Source organism: Helicoverpa zea, chromosome 2 (genome assembly GCF_022581195.2).
Source record: "Helicoverpa zea isolate HzStark_Cry1AcR chromosome 2, ilHelZeax1.1, whole genome shotgun sequence".
NCBI lineage: Eukaryota > Metazoa > Arthropoda > Insecta > Lepidoptera > Noctuidae > Helicoverpa > Helicoverpa zea.
The window spans coordinates 14,956,754-14,976,948 of NC_061453.1; the positions used below are offsets into that span (position 1 = coordinate 14,956,754).

General features: G+C 41.5%; 1 protein-coding gene across 3 annotated transcripts in view; it reads right to left on the reverse strand.

Annotated features, from left to right (window-relative positions):
- Window positions 1–15,134, reverse strand: part of LOC124636881 (transcription factor BCFI-like) — a 42,311-nt gene extending 27,177 nt beyond the window's left edge. For 2 of the 3 annotated variants that reach the window (XM_047173159.1, XM_047173152.1), the window contains exon 1: window positions 14,983–15,134. In XM_047173159.1, the coding sequence (XP_047029115.1) occupies window positions 14,983–15,013 (31 nt within the window). In that variant the 5' untranslated portion in view covers window positions 15,014–15,134. The remainder of the gene's footprint in view (window positions 1–14,982) is intronic. The other variant, XM_047173167.1, reaches the window with a different exon arrangement.
- Window positions 15,135–20,195: the final 5,061 nt, after the last annotated feature.

Sequence of the window (20,195 nt, forward strand, 5' to 3'; positions counted from 1 at the left end):
TCAAAGAGCCTTAGCTCCTAATCTTTTAGTTTAATGAGATTAGCTTAAATCTACCAACGTAGGCTTAAAAAAAGTAGTTATTGTCTCTTAGGTGAGTGTACTTGATCGCTACGGTCTTTAGTTGTTGATACTACATAGATAGGGCGCTGGCCACGCTGCGGCTGCCGCGGTTTACGTGACGTGGAGCGGACTTTACAAGCACGTATGATATGGATTCTGTCTGAAGCCAAGACATCGACAAAATAGTGTTAAAAGCATACACAGCTAGGTACCTGAGACACTACTCTGTCAAGAAATTATCGGGAATGGATCATGTGCTTATGGTTCCAAAATCGAATAGTTTTTTTTTGTTGTTAGATTGACACAACTGTTTTCCATATTGGCGCAAAGTTTGAGTTGTAACTGTTATATCAAATATTCATAGGCGTATACAGTGCTGTTTTAGTTATATCATATCACATAATGTACCTACAAAAACATCGAACAAAGAGTTTGTCTTAAATTTTGCATCGTTCCCTTAGAATGCTGAAGAAGGTGTAGGTTTAGGGTGTTGAAGAAGAAATTCTTACTACCTGTCAAGTGTCACATACAAGATGCAGGCGTTTACAAGCTTGATTGTGATTGTGGACCCGCGTAAAGGAACACATCGCCGACGTCAAACACTGCCCTTCCGGAAAGTGAGCAGTTTGTGAACACACACTTGACAAGCCTCAGCAACACATCAGATTTGATAAACCACAAGTCCTTGCAAAAGAAAACCGATTCCTGCCTAGGATGATTCGCGAAGCTATCGAAAAAAAAAAAAAAAAACAATTTCTCTTTTTGGATGTTTTTTGATTATAGCGTACCATAATTGCTTGGAATCCCATCATAGAAACTATTAAATCCAAATCAAAGCCAAAAACTGCTAGACCTAAGGATACAGTGAGCTCGTTCTGCGTGAATCGGATTGTCAATAATAATCAACAAAATCTAGGGTAACTGTGTAAGTAAAATATCTAGACGACCAACACTAAGTCTGCCCATGACCTTGGATGCTGTAAAGGATCCGAAACGTCGGGATTAAATAATATTAATATAACCGCGATAAAATCCGTAAAAGTAGTTTTATTTAGATTTTTGGTATAACAAAAAATGGGCGGGTTCCAAAGAAGGCGTAAAAAGCGGAGACACTAACGTTCCTCGTCCCCCGCACACCCGCATATTGGCGCGCTACTTTCTTTAGAGATATTAGTAATGGCACCTCCGCTAGTCATTTTGTCCTCCATGGTTGAAACCATGCTGGGTGAACGTTCGTTTCGCTTGCTACATGCCTGCCGATTCTGTGGACTGCCACGGAGACATGATTGTCACCGTGCCGTGACGATGGCAAGGGACCAGACGGGATGTCTACAATGCCTCGGAAGATGGGAAGATCTTTGGTGTGATGCACATGCGTCGACCATAAAGTCGATTAAAAAGAATGATGTAGCCACAAGTCCTTCTAAATAATAACTATAATAGGACTATTTAACTGAAACCACCTTTTTTTGAGTTTGTTATTTACTTATTATTTTGTCACCGCAGCCGCTGTACGCGACACGTTTGCAGCTCATTAGCTTTATTATGTTTACGTACGTCATTAGTTATTTTCGTTGTAAACAAGTTTTCGAAACAGATCCCGTTACATAGCTACATTACTAAACTATTTAAGTCCAAGCAGCATTATTGTGACTACCAAATTAACTAATTAATCAATATTAGTACTGGGTAGTACATCTACATAAATAAAAACCATATATTATTACAATGAGCCGGCAAATTAGCTCAGCGATTTGAGAAATAATTGACCATAGATATTTTAATTAATAATTTTCTTCAACAACCTACTTAGGTACGTAGCGCTTCGACTAATTCTACTTGATTCAAGAGAGACGTCAGTGTTTTGGTCAGGTTGTGTTACTAGTATTATCTAGTAGTATTAGATCGAGAGCCAGCGAACGACAGACCTACGTAATTTTATAAAGGCTGAAACTTTGTGTGTGCATTTGGTGTGCATAGATCTGCCTTACAGTGGGAATGAACGTTATACTACTAGGAAGTTTGAATCTGGCTTTGGATAGTATTAAAAAAAAATTACACGACTCAATTTTTTTTTGACAGTCGTATCCTCCTTCATATAAAAGAGATTATATCAATACAGACAACGTTTTCTACAATATTATTTATTACTAGCTGTTGCCCGCGACTTCGTCTGCGTGGGCAATATAGAATTTCCAATTTTCCAATTTAGTTTATTTAATCGTTCATTGCTCAACCCCTGTGGGCGATAGCGTGATAATATATAGCCTATGTGTTGAACCGGCCCCCCGACAATAGTCATGCAAAATTTGATTTAAATCCATGCAGTACTTTTTGAGTTTATCCGGGACAAACATACAGACAAACAGATAAACAGACATACAGACAAAAATTCTAAAAACTACATATTTGGGTTCAGAATCGATTATGGATCACCCCCCAAGTATTCTTTTAAAAAAATATTCAATGTACAGTTTTGACTTTCCTATCATTTTATTATATGTGTAAGTATAGATACAGATAGATTTTTAAATTTTTGTTACTACTCAAATTTTAAACTAGGTATGTATGTATGTAATTTTACATAGTTTAAAAGTTAAAGAAATTTGTTAGCAGAGAGGTTATCTTTTCTTCCTCAGCGTTATATTTTTAACAGTTGAACCACAATATAGAAAATTATAATTCGTTTTATCTTAATTAAAAATAAATGGGCTCTGGGTAATTATGGCCTGTTTGAACACTACCTTCGTATGGTTTAGGTTTGATAAACAATAATCTCTTGATGTCATTACCCGTACCTCATTATTCCCCCTTGCGCAAAAACCGTAAAATAGTGTCAAAGCCATTTGAACAGCTTTTGATTAAAGTTAACTTGTATGTGTGAGTTAACATGGGCTGCAGTCAGCAGTGTAGCCAAGCACTATTATAGCTTAAGTATACTAGTTCGAACTGGAATGTCATCGTTAGTCTGTTTGTGTCGGGTGCGGGGCGGGGCGGGAGTGAGGGGTGCTCGTTTAAATAAATGGTGATATTAATACTTTTTAAGCGCAGAGGCCGGAGGTCGCCGGTTCAGCGTTATCAGCGCCGCCCCCGCCCCGCGCCCCCGCCTCCGCCCCTTACTCGCCTGGCAGCGTTCTAGCGACTGTAAAAATAATTTAATGATCCACACGCAGTCGGTCGTCACAAACTCCAGTGTCCACGTTGTAGAGTCATGACGGGCAGCGCCGCCGCAGCCGCCGCGGACAGCGCGCCCAGCGCCCCCCGGCGGCGCCTCCCTCGCCCGCTCGGATATGGGCTTCTAGCTTTGTACCTGCCTACAACCTCAATTGGCTCAACAAAGTTCCTGTTAAGCTGTAGGTCCCGGCTGACATTGAACATCCTTGGCAGTGGTTACGGGTAGTCAGAGCCAGTAAGTCTGACACCAGTCTAACCAAGAGGTTTGGGTTGCCCGGGAAACTGGGTTGATGAGGTCAGAAAGCAGTCACTCCTTGTAAAGCGCTGGTACTCAGCTACATCCGGTTAGACTGGAAGCCGACCCCAACATATTTGGGAAAAGGCGGAGATGATGATGATGGCAACTTTTGACTTTCCGCCTAAGCTGGTATTGTTTGTTGTGTAACGAAGCAGGTGCCTAAGACAATGGCATGTTTGCTGTTAGTAATGACAAAGCTTCGTCTGGATACCTTACAGTCTGTTTTTTAATCTCGTAGACTCAATTGACACTTGCAAAATGTCAAACTTACAAATAATGTTGCTAGCTCTTTTATGCAGTGTTGTACTTACGATACCGGTTTGTTGAATCGTAACTTTTTATCTATACTTAATAGATCAATTTAATATTCATTCAAAGTTTTATATTTAAAATTCACGTACGTACACACGGCTGCACGACGTGCTACAAACTGCCAGGCATCTGGGTCTCGATCATCAAGTATCTGGGGCCCGATTCTCCTAAGTTAATAATTAACCGACTTCAAAAAAGGAGGTTCTCAATTCGACCGTATTTTTTTTTTTTTTTTTTTTTTTTTTGTATGTTTGTTACGCGATTACTCCGCCAGTTATTAATCGATTTTGATGATTCTTTTTTTGTTTGATAGGATATACTCCCGAGGTGGTCCCATAGTCATCAGGTCAGGATCTGATGATGGAAACCCTGAGAAATCGAGGGCAACCTTCGAAAGTTGTAGGCATACATAGGGTAAAAACTTGACACTCAGGTGTACGCCTAAAAGCACTATTCAACTGTGAAGATTTGGAGCTGACCTGATGATGGAGACCAGAGAGGGTCGAGGGAACTCGACAACTGAATATGTAAACTACCTCGTGTTTGGGCTTAAATTATTTGTATTGACAAGACCTTTGCAACAGTGAAGGTTTGGAGCTGACCTGATGATGGAGACCAGAGAAAGTAAGTCGAGGGAACTCGACAACTGAATATGTAAAATACCTCGTATTTGGACTTATATTCTTTGTATTGATGAGAACTTCTCACTTGTATGGATAGTGACAACTATTCGTATCACTGAAAAGCTTTAAATAAAAAACTTTTTTACAAAAAAATTAAACCGACTTCCCAAAACACTAAAAAGCAAAAAAAAACTATTTTTAGGTGCATCGGCCTAGAAGTCGGTGGCAAAATTAACTTAGTAACATCCATTAGACACCGACTTCTAGGCCGATGCACCTAAAAATAGTTTTTTTTTGCTTTTTAGTGTTTTGGGAAGTCGGTTTAATTTTTTTGTAAAAAAGTTTTTTATGTCAAAATCTATTTTTATTTTTATTCATCATGGGACAATTAACAGCTACAATATAAATGTTAAATAAAATATAATAGAAATCGAATCGCAATATGATCGCAATAGCAGTTTTAACCATATCGGGCATTCTGCTACTAATATAAGACCAATCGTATTCCAACGACATTAGATTGGTTTGCGATTGGTCTGCTATTTTGGTGATTTTCGTCTATACGGTAGTTTGATCTACAATCATATTGCAATCGTAAATCATTTGCAGACAAAATGATTCATTATTGAATGACAGAAAACGATAAAAACGTTCATTTCAAAGAAAAAATAGAGGAATGCCACATACTTACGCTTCAATCGTAATCGAGTCGGGATTGGATCGCAGTCGAATGTGAATCGTATGTTGCTTAAGTAAAATTAGGAGAATCGGGCCCCTGACCATCCAACACCATGCTTAATTTTCAAGGATAAGTCCATTATTTCAGGATCATCATCATCATCATCATCATCATCAGCCTATCGCAGTCCACTGCTGGACATAGGCCTCTCCAAGTGCACGCCACTGAGATCGATTTTCAGCTTCTCGCATCCAGCTTCTGCCAGCCGTCTTGCGCAAGTCATCACTCCACCGTGCCTGAGGACGTCCTACACTACGTTTGCCGAGGCGTGGTCTCCACTCTAGAACTCGTTTACCCCAACGGTTATCGGTTCTTCGGCTAATATGGCCAGCCCACTGCCACTTCAGCTTGCTGATTCGGTGGGCTATGTCGATGACCTTGGTTCTCTGACGGATTACCTCATTTCTGATGCGATCCCTCAGAGAAATGCCGAGCATAGCCCTTTCCATAGCCCGCTGAGCGACTTTAAACTTGTGAACCGTACCGACAGTGTCCACGTTTCGGCTCCGTAAGTCATGACAGGTAGGACGCATAGACTTCACTTTTTTGCAGGGTCGCAGGATGACTTATTGTAAAAAAACGATACTTGATTTTATTAACGCTAAGTTTCGGTTGTGTCACAGCACTATTTAAGAATTTGCAATAAACTGACAACACTCGTAATGTCAATTTAGTCTACGAGATTAAAAAACAGACTATATATAATATGTTATGATTTGAAGTATCCTTTCCTCAGATTTCCCACTGCATGGAAATTCGAAAGTTTAGAAGGATGTACCATGTCTATATGTTTGTTAGTCTTTTATATGAAAACTGGCAGATGAATTTAGATGAAACTTGGCAGTAATATAGTATGCTAGCTATTATCCGCTTTTACAAACCGACCAACAAAACAAAAATTCTCTTTACAATGGTCCCTGCACAGCCTAAAGGGGATCAAAAGGCCACGTATAAAGAATCAATTAAATTAATTTTTAAATAAATGTAAGTATGGATTTTTGATTTACCGCGAAATAAACAGAAAACATTTTGATTGGCGTGAAAGCCCGCGCTCAGTAGGATTACCTATAGAGTAGGCAAAATAGGCGTACATAGGTATATGAAAATGAAAAGAAGAATTACCAATTGACTGGAATTGGTTCACATTTTACAAATTAAGATGAGAAATAAGATTTGTATCTAACATATAGTTTAGGAGCCACAAATAAGTTTTCTTTCCAAAAAAATAACAACTTTACAGAAATGGTTTAAAATATACTACGAAGCCAGTATTGTATTATTAAAATGAGATACAAAAATGTTGTGGGTACAAAACTGTTGGTTTGTGTTACTCCTCTGTTATAATACTTAATCTCTTCTAAGTTTGAATTTTAAATAAGAATATTAATTTAGAAACAACAAATTAAATAAATACCTTTAAAATCAACTCCAAGCTGTCCAGCCCAAGTTAAATAAACGTGTGTCAACTCATAACTCATAATGTCGCGTAAGATATATTTTTCTCTATTGCTATTGCTCTTATTAGTTCGCAATAAAGATTTTGAATTTGAATTTGAATTTGAACTTACTTTCCGAACCTAGCTTCATAATCAAATTGCCGAATTGTCCCATAGGAAATTAGCAATGCAATAATGACCGGGCGATATGATAAGTGATCAAGTTTAGGTAGTAATTAATCAGGCCTGGCTTAATCACTCTCTATGTAGCACACATAATGTACGTATTTTGATGAAATCCTTTTCTTCCTCCTGCCCTGTTCCCAATTTTATTTGTTTTGAAAACCATGCAGTAGTTTTTAAGTTTAGTTTAGGCTTTGTTTGTCATGTAGTAATTTATTTGTATAATTTGAGCTCAATACCTATTGTTATTAGTTTCCTGACAATTAGTTATAAGTCGAGCTAGCGCTAGCGGATTAGTTACTGTGAACAGTGCGTACGGTCACTCATTACACGCGTATTAAAGCGTGTCGACAATATAGCAGCAGTAGGCAAGTGGATAGTGAGAGGCGCGTGCGCACCACACTTTCCTGATATTCAGCGCAGTCGGCAATAGCGCGGTGACGTCACGCTCTCTAGCCCATTGTTTAGAGCAGGCCATGTGCACCGTGCCCTGCTGTACGTCATGGCAACATTGAGCTCTCTGTTGCGTTATAGCGACCGAAGCAAATAACATGAGTCTTGGCTTGGAATAGTTACATGCTAGGTACCACCTCCCTCTGAACTGAGATGTCGTAACGGAAAATCTCCTAAGGTAGCGTCGCCAAAATGCGGGTGTGTTCGGGGGACGAGAAACGTCACTGCCTAATCAATTATAATAAAATAAAAAGGAACACACCCATTTTTTAACCATTTATAATTTTGCCATGTCCGTGTCTCTCCGTCCATTCGTCCGCGGTTAATCTCATTGACCATTAGCACTAGAGAGCTGAAATTTGGTACCAATTTGTACATCAATTACGCCGAGAAAGTGGCATAATAATCTCCATGCATTAATTGAGAGCTTTTGTAAACAATGCACTAGCTCACTAGACATGTGCTCGTGGACCTTCTGTTATACATAGTATGTGGCAGGTTCCCCAGGCAATGACATTACACACAGTACCTGCTTATGTCTAACCTTTCTTATGTCTAGAAGTGAGTTTTTCGCAGCATGTGCCAACTGAGTTTGCTTCATGTAGTAAGTATGGCTATGTGGTATAATGTAGTTGGTGTGTGTGCAAGGCGAGTGAAGGTGGTGGCGGCGAGCGCCGGGAGCTCCGGGGTCGCGAGGGCGCCGCTTATCGCGCCGCGCCCCCCGCGCCCCGCGCCGCTCCACCATATTTACATTGACAGACACAACTCACTAACTGATATCATCACACCGATAAATTCTGTACTGATTATTATTATAACTTTAAAAATTTAACTTGATAAACTTAGCGCGATTTACGTCATCTCAGTCCAGTCCAAATACTTATAGGCAAACCCATCTCTCAGATTCTCTTGAAATTACATATTTACTCAAACATTTCATTTTTTACCGAAACCAATGAACTGATAAGGAAGGTAAGTATAGGGTATGCGAGGCGTTCCTACTTATTAAGTCTCAAAAATAAAAACTGACTCGTCAACTTCAAAACCATCGAAAAGCGGAAAAAAGTTCCCCTTATCGCGAGAAGAAGTGTCTCGAGGTAAATGCTTTTTAATGTTAAGTTACCATCGACTTATAAGACAAAATACAACGTAACTGTTATACACCGGTCAAGTACTAACACATATTTACATCCTCATCTTCCGAACCTTTTTTCTTAACTATGTTGAGGTCGGCTTCCACATGGTGCCATGGTGGTGGTGGTGTTGGTATAGTGGGGAGTACACATATTTACATAAACCTAAAAATAATCAGAATAAAACTAATAAAGAGCATCAAAAAATTGGTCCTCGTCGCTGTCACTCAGTAGGTAATATAACAAAAATTCTCAGGATGGATTGTAAAGGCAATTAATTGCCTTTTATTGCCAGAATTTGAAATAAAAGCCAGCCTTTGGGTCCCGAGGTTAGTGTCAACCAGGCGCTTGGAAATATCCTTAGCGAGAAGGTGAGCACTCAGATCCCGGTGTTTTAACCCCAAACGGCTGAAACATGTAGTTGCTGACGAGGCTGCTATATTTGCGCTACTTGAGGTTCTCTGCTTGTGAAGCAGCAGAGCCAGCACAACATGCAGTTCCAGGAGGGTGAGATGAGACAGTCGACGCATGTCGCCAAGACGAAGGCAAACAGCGAGCCTGAAAGCAGTGTCATCGAACGTGGTGCCTGTCTTTGAGGACGGAAGTGCGAGAAGCCAAACTTCCATTCTCCCACAGCCAGTAGGTGTGGAAATTAAACTAGTCTTAATTACTCTGCAAAGTGACTTATTCCACTGTCTCCGGGAAGACGGGTTGGCGGGTAAGACGGTATTCGGGCAACTTTCCAAGCATTTCAAGCGTCAGTCAGGCATGGCACCTCAAAATTGATATTTTCCTGAGGAAAATATTACAACCCTGGAGGAAATAAAGGCTGGTAAACTTACACTGGAAATTTTTCGGGCGCCTTGTCCTCCCATACGAATGGGAAATCTTGGCGTCCGCTTGAGTTCAAGCTCTATTGTCCAAGGCTACATTTAAGATGGTTTAATTCAATGGAAAATAAATGTACACATATTTACATATGCATAAAAAATTGCTCCTCATCGTTGTCATTGGGTAATGTACCTAGAAGGTTGGCAGCATTGCCACGTTGGAATACAATGCTCAACCTTTGTGCGAAATAAAAGCCAGCCTTTCGGAAGAGACAACCAGGCTCAGAAATATCCTTGGCAAGAAGGCGGGCGCTCGGACCCCACGGCTCAAGAGTTTCAACCCCAAACAGCTAAAACTTGTAGTTGCCGATAAGGCCACTTGAGGTGCAGCGGCGGAGCCAGCACAACATGCGTTTCCGGGAAGGTGCGATGGCGCAAGAGTGTCGACGCATGTTGCGTCCGATACTAAAGTCAGTAAAGTATTTTAAGATGTATAACGTTTATCGATATTGAAAAAGTTGTGGTGGCTTAGTGGGTACAGAACCAACCTCTCAAGTATGAGAGTGTGGGTTCGATTTCAGGTCAGGCAAGTACCAATACAACTATGTACCTTCTGGCTATCTAGAAACCTGGACTATAAAATCTGAAATCACCAACACGCACGAGAGGAGACCTGCAATAGGACGATAAAAAGGCTGCTGATGATGATGTTTGTGACTCGGATCTAGCCGTAGAGCTTTTTAACAAAATGGATGAACTACTCAGTAGCTGTCATTATCTCCATTTGTTCTATTTAGGACCTATTTCGTGCACCATATTTCTTTCAGATTCTGTATAAATGGCTGCCTCTCCGCTAAAGGAGATGTATCGCCAACGGATCTTGATATCCTCTTAACATCATCGTGAATTTAAATGATATTGGTTAGTTGTGATGCCGCAGTCACGTGCTGCGAATGCTGCAATCCCTAAACAATGACTACGCCGTCCCAGCAGCGCTGCACCGAGCGGTACTACACCGGTACCACAGCGAGTTTATTCGCTGTCCCTGCCATTAGGCTCTAGAAGGCTCTTGACTGGAACTCGAACTTGAACTCAATCACGTGTCTGCCATGCATGGGTCATGGTAATTATACATTTTTTTTATTTTTTATTAGCCTGTGTTGTCCCACTGCTGGGCAATGGCCTCCCCCATAGCCTTCCATCTTTCCCTATCGGTCGCCATTTGTGGCCAGTCCTTGTAGAAGTTGTCTAGGTCCTCTCTCCAGCGTTTTCTTGGTCTCCCTCTTGGTCGCCTACCATCATCAGGGATCCATTTTGTGGTGATGTTGGCCCACTTATCCGGGTGCATTCTGTAGATGTGACCCGCCCAACCCCACTTCAACTTTGCAGACTTATTGCCCACATCGACTATGCCCGTCTTGGACCGGATAATGGTGTTGCGTATCCGGTCACTAAGCCGTATGTTGAGCAGACTACGCTCCATGCTCCTTTGGCATACTTTTAGCCTGGACTTTTGAGATTCGGTCAAAGACCAAGTCTGAGGTTAGGATGGGCAGAATACACATATGTCGACTAGTTTCCGCTTCAGCGACAAAGGGTGCTCACCCTTCATAAGCGACTTCATGGACCAGTAGCTCTTCCAGGCGTTTTCGATCCGTCGATCGATTTCCTTGTCTTGCCTGTTTTGTAATAAATAAATGTTTAACTTTTGTTGTAAGTCATATTGTATGCAGCGGGGCCCAGTAGGGCCAGGGCCTGCTGGGGATGCGGGTTGTTCGAAAGAGATACCGCGGCCCTGGTACATAAAAGGCCTACGACGGAACACGACGGTTTTTAGTCAGTAAGAGTCTGAAACTCCCTCACCGCTGCTAACCCACAGCGGGAGGGGTCATTTGATGATTTTTGACGTCGTTAAAAAAAAAAAAACGGGTCCGTACCCAAAGGGTAAAACGGGGCCCTATTGTTTTCTCTCCTCCATCCGTCACATATAATGTATTTCTGTTGCCACTATAACAACAAATACTGAAAACTGAAATAATAAATATTTTGGGGCCCCCATATAACAAACGTGTTTTTTTGCTCATTCTAAATAAATAATGGTACGGAACCCTTCGTGCGCGAGTCCGACTCGCACTTGTCCGGTTTTAATACTACTTACATACCTGGTGTAAGGATATAACCAGCTATAGTTATCGGCACGGATATTGAGCTCTCGGCGGAAGAGTGGGGGTCGCTTTGCGCACTGTAGACATAAGGCAATAAACCAATAAATCGCTTCTGCGCAGGTGAAGGTCAGGGCTCAATATCCGTGCCGATAACTATACTTCAAGCGATTTTTCTATTTTAGTTTTTCGTTTCAGGTAATAATTTTTCGAGTCTCTTAAGTGACGCTACTATTTTTGTAAACGTTATGTGACACGGTTGAAAAAATGTGCGTGTACGGCGCGTTATCAGTGAGTACCGGAAGCAGCGAGGCGGGTGCGCGGGCACCTCGCCGCCTGTGGCGTGCTGCGCCGCAGGAGTAACGCACTGCGGCGGCTCAGCAGAAAGCGGGTCAGCGGCGCCGCGGTCAACACTCGCTAACAATAACAAGGAAGCGCGCGCGCCTCGCCAGCGCCGCCGCGACCCAACATCTGATCGTTCCAGATAAGCTGCTGCGAGTGCCGCGTGTCTGCAGCCCTGGCGACTGCAGCCTCGTCAGTTCCAACTGGCGCACGCCGTATAAAAATGGTGTGCGAACATTTTGCGATAAGGAACGTGGCGAAACTAACGGGACCAAATGCGCGGCGAGCGCACGGCGAGTACGACCCTGCGCCTGCGCGCCACGGCACAAAACAGCGCGCATGCTCTCGGCGCATGGCACCGTATGCTACAGAGGCAGTCGCGCGTTCACTCACTGCGAGCCTACGTCATCAACCTAGGCTAGATCTAAACAAAGAATTACGATTTCGTGATAACGTTGCACATAAAATATACTACAATCACTGCAATGCATAACTTACATTTGTAATTTGATAAGTTCGTATCTATCATCGATTCATGTAAGATAAATATACACATAGGTTAATAGCTTCATCCAGCAAGTAGGTAGTATCTCGTGCATCGGAGAGCACGTAAATGTTGGTCCTACGCCTGATCTCTCCAGTCGTGTCGGATTGCCGTCCCATCGGGCTATGAGAGTGAACGAATAGTGAGTGCACCTGTGTCTGCGTAAATGCTTGTGCACTATAATTTGTCCTGCGAACTACATGAGAACAGCCGTCGTAGCCGATAATCGGCCAGGAGGACATGATCATCATATGACAGCTGTCAGCAGTGACTGTATCGCCGCTAACACGAGCCTGCTCGGGCTGCCGCGCCACTCCTCCGCACACCGCACATGTCGCTGTTGTTATCACTGTATTGTATTAGTGTATCATTTAATGTTATAATATTTTTATGTATTGTATTTTATATGGGCTTTAGATGTCTGATTTCAAGAAATAAATAAAATTACTACTAATAAAATATTTTTTTGAGCCAAGCGGTATGCGACGCTAGATCGACCGAGACTTACTCCGTGAGTGCTAGTATAGTTTCCACAGCCGGGTACATGCCAGACGTTTCAAATCTTGCGAAAGTTTATAGGTAATTTTCATAGAAAATTTATTTAGCTTACGTATTTTGTTATTTTCCACAGTGACATACCTAGATACTGACTGCCGGCAATTTAGAACAACGGTATTGGCATTTAATAGGTATAGTATAGTTACACATATGTTAGGTAAAGCCAAAGTAATATATCTGGATAATATATATATTATCTAGCTATTATTTACAATGTCTACTCAATTTGGATAAATTCACTAACTGTCCGACGCTCCCTCACGCTGCTAATCCACAGCGGGATGATTTATCATAAAGATAAAACCGAGTCCCAAAAACAGAGTCGGTTTTATTTTTTTGGTAAAAAGTTTTTTTTTTTTTGCTTTTCAGTGACAAGCATAGCACTATCCGTATAAGTGGAAAGTTCTCATCAATACGAATAATATAAGCCCAAACACAAGGTAGTTTACGTATTCAGTTGTCGAGTTCCCTCGACCTTCTCTGGTCTCCATCATCAGGCCAGCTCCAAACCTTCACTGTTGCAAAGGTTTCATCAATACGAATAATATAAGCCCAAACACGAGTCAGTTTACACATTCAGTTGTCGAGATCCCTCGACCCTCTCTGGTCTCCATCATCAGGTCAGCTCCAAACCTTCACCATGTCATAGTGTTATCAGATATACGCTTTAGTGTCAAATTTTCGAAAGTTGCCCTCGATTTCTCAGGGTTTCCATCATCAGATCCTGACCTAATGATTATGGGACCACCTGAAAGGTATACCCCATCGAACAAAAAAAAAATTGCAAATCGGTCCAGGCGTCTTCGAGTAATCGGTGAACATACATAAAAAAAAAATCCCGACGAATTGAGAACCTCCTCCTTTTTGGGAAGTCGGTTAAAAAAGTTGATAATAACTTGAGCCGTTTTTAAGAATTAGAAAGTGGTAAGTTTGTTATACCATAGTTATTACTTTGGCTAACTTGGACCAGCTATTATGAATAATATATACCTCTTAATAAAGTGAATAGGTAATTTATCACATTGCCTAGTCATTTTGGGTATTAAATATAATGATCAGTCATTATGTATAATATCTATTTAATCACTATGGCTGTAACATGTATATACTTTTAAATATAGCACTTTAAAGGTACTATTTATATTATTCTTGAATTGTAAAAATCTACTAATAACCTTTCACGGATAAGAAAGCAGATAATTCGTCGAGTGACCTGACAGAGTGGTCGAGCCCTGTCGGAGCTGGCGCAGTGTCGCACGCCTCGCATGCTCTCCGCGGAGTGCAAACCTTATATGTTTTGAAGTTCTGTGTGGATACGAAGCCATACCACTCCTGCCTTACATCACACTATTTATTATTACTACGAAAGGCCTTCTAATGGTGTGTATGTCTATAAGGACATATACAATCTAGAATCAATTTGTCAAGACTTCTGGCTTAAACAAGAAATAATCAAGACGCCAGGCTGTCATCGTCAAGAAAAAAAAATAAGTGTGGTAGGTACTAAGTAACATTACCAAGTTGTCTTACTGCGGATGTCTATAACCTTTCTGTCCGTTGCTTTGCAATTACAGATTGTTGAACATAATTGAATGTACTAACGTCAATCTTTTAATATGCTAATTAAATCTCTACTCGCAAATCAATATATTTGAACAATGCGTACCTATGCGAATGTAGAACAGTGAGTGGCAGCTAGTCAGTCCTGCCAGGCGCATGTACACCGCGCTGTGTGCGCTCCCTACATACATTTGCTACTGATACGCAAGAGTTCTGATGCGGTGACAATTTTAGTCTCTCAAAATTTTCCTCACACGAAATTCCCGCAGTCAGTAGTATTGCCGGTGTATCGAGATTCTCACCGCTTACTCAGTCCAAAACATTAAAACGACATCAAGCGTTTGTGGAGATGCAAGACACATGCAGATAAGTGGTCAAAAGCAGTATACTACATACCTACATCGTAAAATTCATCTTTTCATCATGAAGAGCTTCGGTGATGGACATTTTGGAAGCGTACCAGGATACTTTATACATTTTAACGACTTTCGGATTTCTGAAGAAACCTTGTGAGAAGCGGCAAACGCAGGAGTCGAGCACTACACAATACAAACGAGGAGCAGGGAGGCACTCACCGAATTGGTACTCGTTCTTGGTGGTGGCCATAGTGCAGTGCAACGAGCGCGGACACGTCAGGGCGCGGGCGGCAGGCGCGCGTGGCAGAGCATCACCAGCGGCGCTCGAGCGAGGTGCGCGTGCGCGCGGCGGCCGATAGCGCGCGAGTCCGCGGCCGGCGCGCGCCCCGCCCCGCGCGCCCGCGCTGACGCAACCCGCCGCGACACGTCTGACCCCGCGCCGCACGCTGTCCGCCTCCACTGCTCTCCACAAACCCACCCGCCTAATCAAACCACAACTCACTCCTGAAACGTTCATTTCAATCCTTCTTATGGTTGTCCGTAGGTACGCCTATTAACCTTGTCCATTCACTGCAAACTTTAGTCGGCGGAATTATTTGTTTGGGCTTATAAATTAGTAAGTATGAAGTTGAATGGTCCCACACGTACAAAGTTCAGGTATTAGGCTGCCTGTCTGTGTCTGTGGTGGACAGGCAGCCTTAAGCTGTATCAGACCCACTTAAAACTTTGATTGGCATCAAGATTTTCTTAAAAAAAAAAAAAGTAAACCCTTGGGTCAACTATCGGCCCACTGTTTAACCTGTAGTGTGCGGCTACTATAACTATGACCAATATTTGGCCTGTGCTTATTTAACACAACCATACGAAAATGAAAGAATTTAACAGAAAACTGAAGACATGGATCCAAACTTATAACACCCCTCTTTTCCCGTTAGTGGTTGATGAGCATGCAGCATGCAAAACAAAGACATTGATGATGATGATGTCCTCCTAGCCGATTATCGGCTACGGCGGCTGTTCTCATGTAAGGAGATTAGCCAACTACGCAGGACATATTATAGTGCACGAGCATTTGCGCAGACACAGGTGCACTCACTATTCCTTAAGTCTCATAGCCCGATGGGACGGTAATCCGACACGACCGGAGAGAGATCAGGCGCAGGACCGACATTTACGTGCTCTGCGATTCACGGGTGTATCAATCACTAGCTTCAGGCTCCGGGCTGCTTTGTGAAAGTCTTCTAAAACCCACAAAGCGATTTCGGCCCGACTCGGGAATCGAACCCGAGACCTCGTGCTCAGCAGCCGCACTTGCGACAGCTAGACCAACGAGGCAGTTAACAAAACAAAGACATTAACTAGATACCTACTTAATAATACGTCCACGGCCGATTTCAGCCACGGCGGCTGTTTTCATGTGGGGAAATCAGCTAACTGCGCGGGACATATTATAGTGCACAAGCATTTGCGCAGACACAGGTGCACTCACTATTTCTTCACTGTCATAGTCCGATGGGACGGCGATCCGACACTACCGGAAAGAGATCAGGTGCATGACCGACATTAACGTGCTCTCTGATGCACGGGTGAATCAATCACCAACTTGCAGACTACAGGCTGCTTTGTGTAAGTGTTTTTTTTTTAATAAAAAACCACGAAGCGATTTCGGCCCGACCTGGGAATAGAACCCGAAACCTCAGATATAACGGTCGCGTTTGAGACCACTAGACCAACGAGGCAGGCTTGTAACTAGATAATGATGTAGTAACAAGTTTAGGACTATGCCGCTGTCAAATTGTTGATGATGGTGTGCGAGCGGTGAACTCCCGCTCCAGCAAGCGCTACTACTCGTACGAGCCACAGCCAACAACGGTTAAGCATTACCACAAGCAATTAAGATTTGGCTGCATACGGAAATAGGTTTATAATAGATGAACGAAATGAGTTTCTACTGCTGCCAGCTACGCAGGGACCTTTGTAAATATATATATACACGTAGTGAGTTAGTGTATGTTTGATCATACGGTAGTTTGCTCTACAATCATATTGCAATCGTAAATCATTTGCAGACAAAATGATTCATTATTGAATGACAGAAAAGGATAAAAACGTTTATTTCAAAGAAAAAATAGTGGAATGCCACATACGCTTCAATCGTAATCGAGTCGGGATTGGATCTCAGTCGAATGTGAATCGTATGTTGCTTAAGTAAAATTAGGAGAATCGGGCCCCAGGTCAATAGGAATAACAAGTAAATAACAAGCCCAAACACGAGGTAGATAACACAAACCTTTGCTGTTTTATAGTGTTATCTATACTAATATTATAAAGCTGAAGAGTTTGTTTGTTTGTTTGAACGCACTAATCTCGGGAACTACTGGTCCGATTTGAACAATTCGTTCGGTGTTAGATAGCCCATTTATCGAGGAAGGCTATAGGCTTTTTATCCGGGTTTGTGCAGAGGATCCCACGGGATGCGGGTGAAACCGCTGGCAGAAGCTAGTCAGATATATACACCTGAGTGTCAAGTTTGAACCTATTCTACAATTTACTCTTTGATTTCTCAGGGTGTCAAAAAAGACAAACATGTAAGCGATTCGTCTTGTTCCACTTTTTTAAATATGTATAAGTATACATTGACTGCCTTGTGGGTCTAGTGGTCGTAAGCTCGACTGCTGTGCACGGTCTCAGGTTCGATTTCCGGGTTGGGTCGAAAGCGCTTTGTGGGTTTTAGAAACTTTCACAAAGATGCCTGTAGTCTGCAAGTTGGTGATTGATACACCCGTGCATCGACGAGCACGTAACTGCGCCTAATCTCTCTCCTGTCGCGTCGGATCGGTCGCACCTAGTCTACAAATAATATATACTATACTATATTCACATTGGTTATAAAAAATAGTTCTTGAAGAATATTTGATACTTAATTGAAGTCTAGAACATCAAGTTGCACTAATTTCACTGATTACCTTAATAGTTACTTCGTCGGGATATATAAAGACATACCTCTCTTAAAGTTCATCATATTTGATGTATTTTTTTGAGGACCACAAAGTTTTCTGATATTTTCTAACTAAAACTTTATATAGTCCTACTTTCCCCACATTAAATATCATTTAATTTATATTTTTGCGAGTTTTCTTTCCCAAGTTACGTGACCATTTATACAGTGGAGTTTTTTTCAAACTAACGGGCCAAATAAAATATGGAGAAGCTCTTTTTTATCAAATAACCCCTCCCTCTGTGGGTTACCAGCCTTAGGGAGTGTCAGACTCTTACTGACTAAAACCTATCATGTTCCTTTTTCAGCTCCTCGTGTGCCAGGACCGCGGTAACTCTTTCGAAAAATTCCGCAGCTCCGGAAGCCTTTCCCTAGTGGGCTCTTAGTAGCTGAAACCATATTTTATGAAAACTTGTAGCAATAAAAATGGGTTTGAATCGGGAGCAGTAGTACTATATATTATGCTACTTTAGTTAAAAATTACCAGAAAATTTATCTATCTTTAAATCCCGACGTGTTAGTACAACTTTATGTTTTGGACTTTGATCAATTCTGCTAATTTTACGTAAGGGATATTCGATTAATATCCAACTAAGATTCAATCACGATTCTATTACGATACGATTTAAGCATATGGGGCATTCTGCAAATACTAAGTTTAGTCGTAATTGAATCGTTGGTAAACGGATTGCAATGGTCTCTCACTTGGATGATTGTAGCCTTGTACGTAGGTGTTCCCATTCAAATTTTTGCAAGAGTTTTAATGACTATAATTTGTCTGAGATTTAATATGATCCATTATTAAATCTCAGAGATTAACGATTGCAATACGATTGTAGAACAGCCTCTGTAGCCCAATGGCAATCCAACGGAATGTCATTGGAATACGATTGGTCTTATATATTATAAGCAGAATAACCGCTAACGTTAAAACTGTTATTGAGATTCAATTGTTATCCAATTGACACATAATAAATTAGCACAATTGGTCCTCAGAACATAAGAAATATATATTTCGCCTAGGTAACAAAAATACTGCAGACCAGGTATTATTGGTATGATATTTGTTCGTGATACAAACGTAAGACGCCATCTAGCGCACCATAGCTGTATCTCTAAGAGACCGAGCTAGCCGCTCTCCATGACAGACTGCTCACTTCAAGTCGTTCAAGCCAAATAAAAAACAGGTAATCTTTGTTTATTTAGTTGCTTATTATTCATATAGGGTAAGAAACTGTACTGAGTTGATTTTAAACAATTAAATTGATATAGTGACTTTAGCATCATCTATATTTTAACGCTGTGCATAAATTGTCTATGACATTTTGTATTAATTCAGTGTTGCAAGTTTGTAGAGAATATCCAACTTCAGTGTTTCATCTGTTTGGACTCGAATGCAATGGTAAATGCAAACAGTACGGTGAACGTCTTTCGGCTGAAACCACGATGCGAGCTATTTCAAGGTTGTGTTACTAAAATTATGTTTGGCGCTTGTTATTCTGTATATTTTAAAGTCGTGGTAGCCTGTGGGTAAAGAGCCAACCTCTCAAGTATGTACGAGGGCGTGGGTTCGATTCCAGGTCAGGCAAGTACCAATACAACTTTTCTAAGTTTGTATGTACTTTCTAAGTATATCTTAGACACCAATGACTGTGTTTCGGATGGCACGTTAAACTGTAGGTCCCGGCTGTCATTGAACATCCTTGGCAGTCGTTAGCGGGTAGTCAGAAGCCTTACTGGCCTGACGCCAGTCTAACCAAGGGGTATCGGGTTGCCCGGGTAACCGGGTTGAGGTGGTCAGATAGGGCAGTCGCTCCTTGTAAAGCACTGGTACTCAACTGAATCCGGTTAGACTGGAAGCCGACCCCAACATAGTTGGGATCGTGTTCCTCCTCGTTTATCCCTTCCCTACTATCCCTACTAATATTATAAATGCGAAAGTAACTCTGTCTGTCTGCTACTCTTTCGCGTTTAAACCACTGAACTGATTTTAATAAAATTTGGTACAGACAGAGATAGAGTTGACTTTGAGAGAGAACATAGGATAGTTTTTATTCCGGACTTTTGAAGAATACTCTTGGAAATGCGATATATAACCGAACTCTACGCGGGCGAAGCCGCTTGCGAAAGCTAGTAAGTTATATTTTTGGCTTTAACGTGTTTACATTTAAACCATTTTTTTTTCAGAAACTTTGTGGAATGGGAGGTTTTCGTTTTGGAAATTTAAAAAAGAAACAAAAGTTATAGATGGCGTTGTGCCTACTACGTGAGTGTAAAAGTTAAGTTTGCCTTTACCAAGTTAAAAAAAAAAACATTGCATCGGATCTTTGAGCCGAGACCCAAGAAATTCAATTTCTGGACAAATTGTATTGAAATTTCTCGGGACATTCGGTCATGACTTCTTTTCTCCTATTTTTATTCCCTATTTTCTATT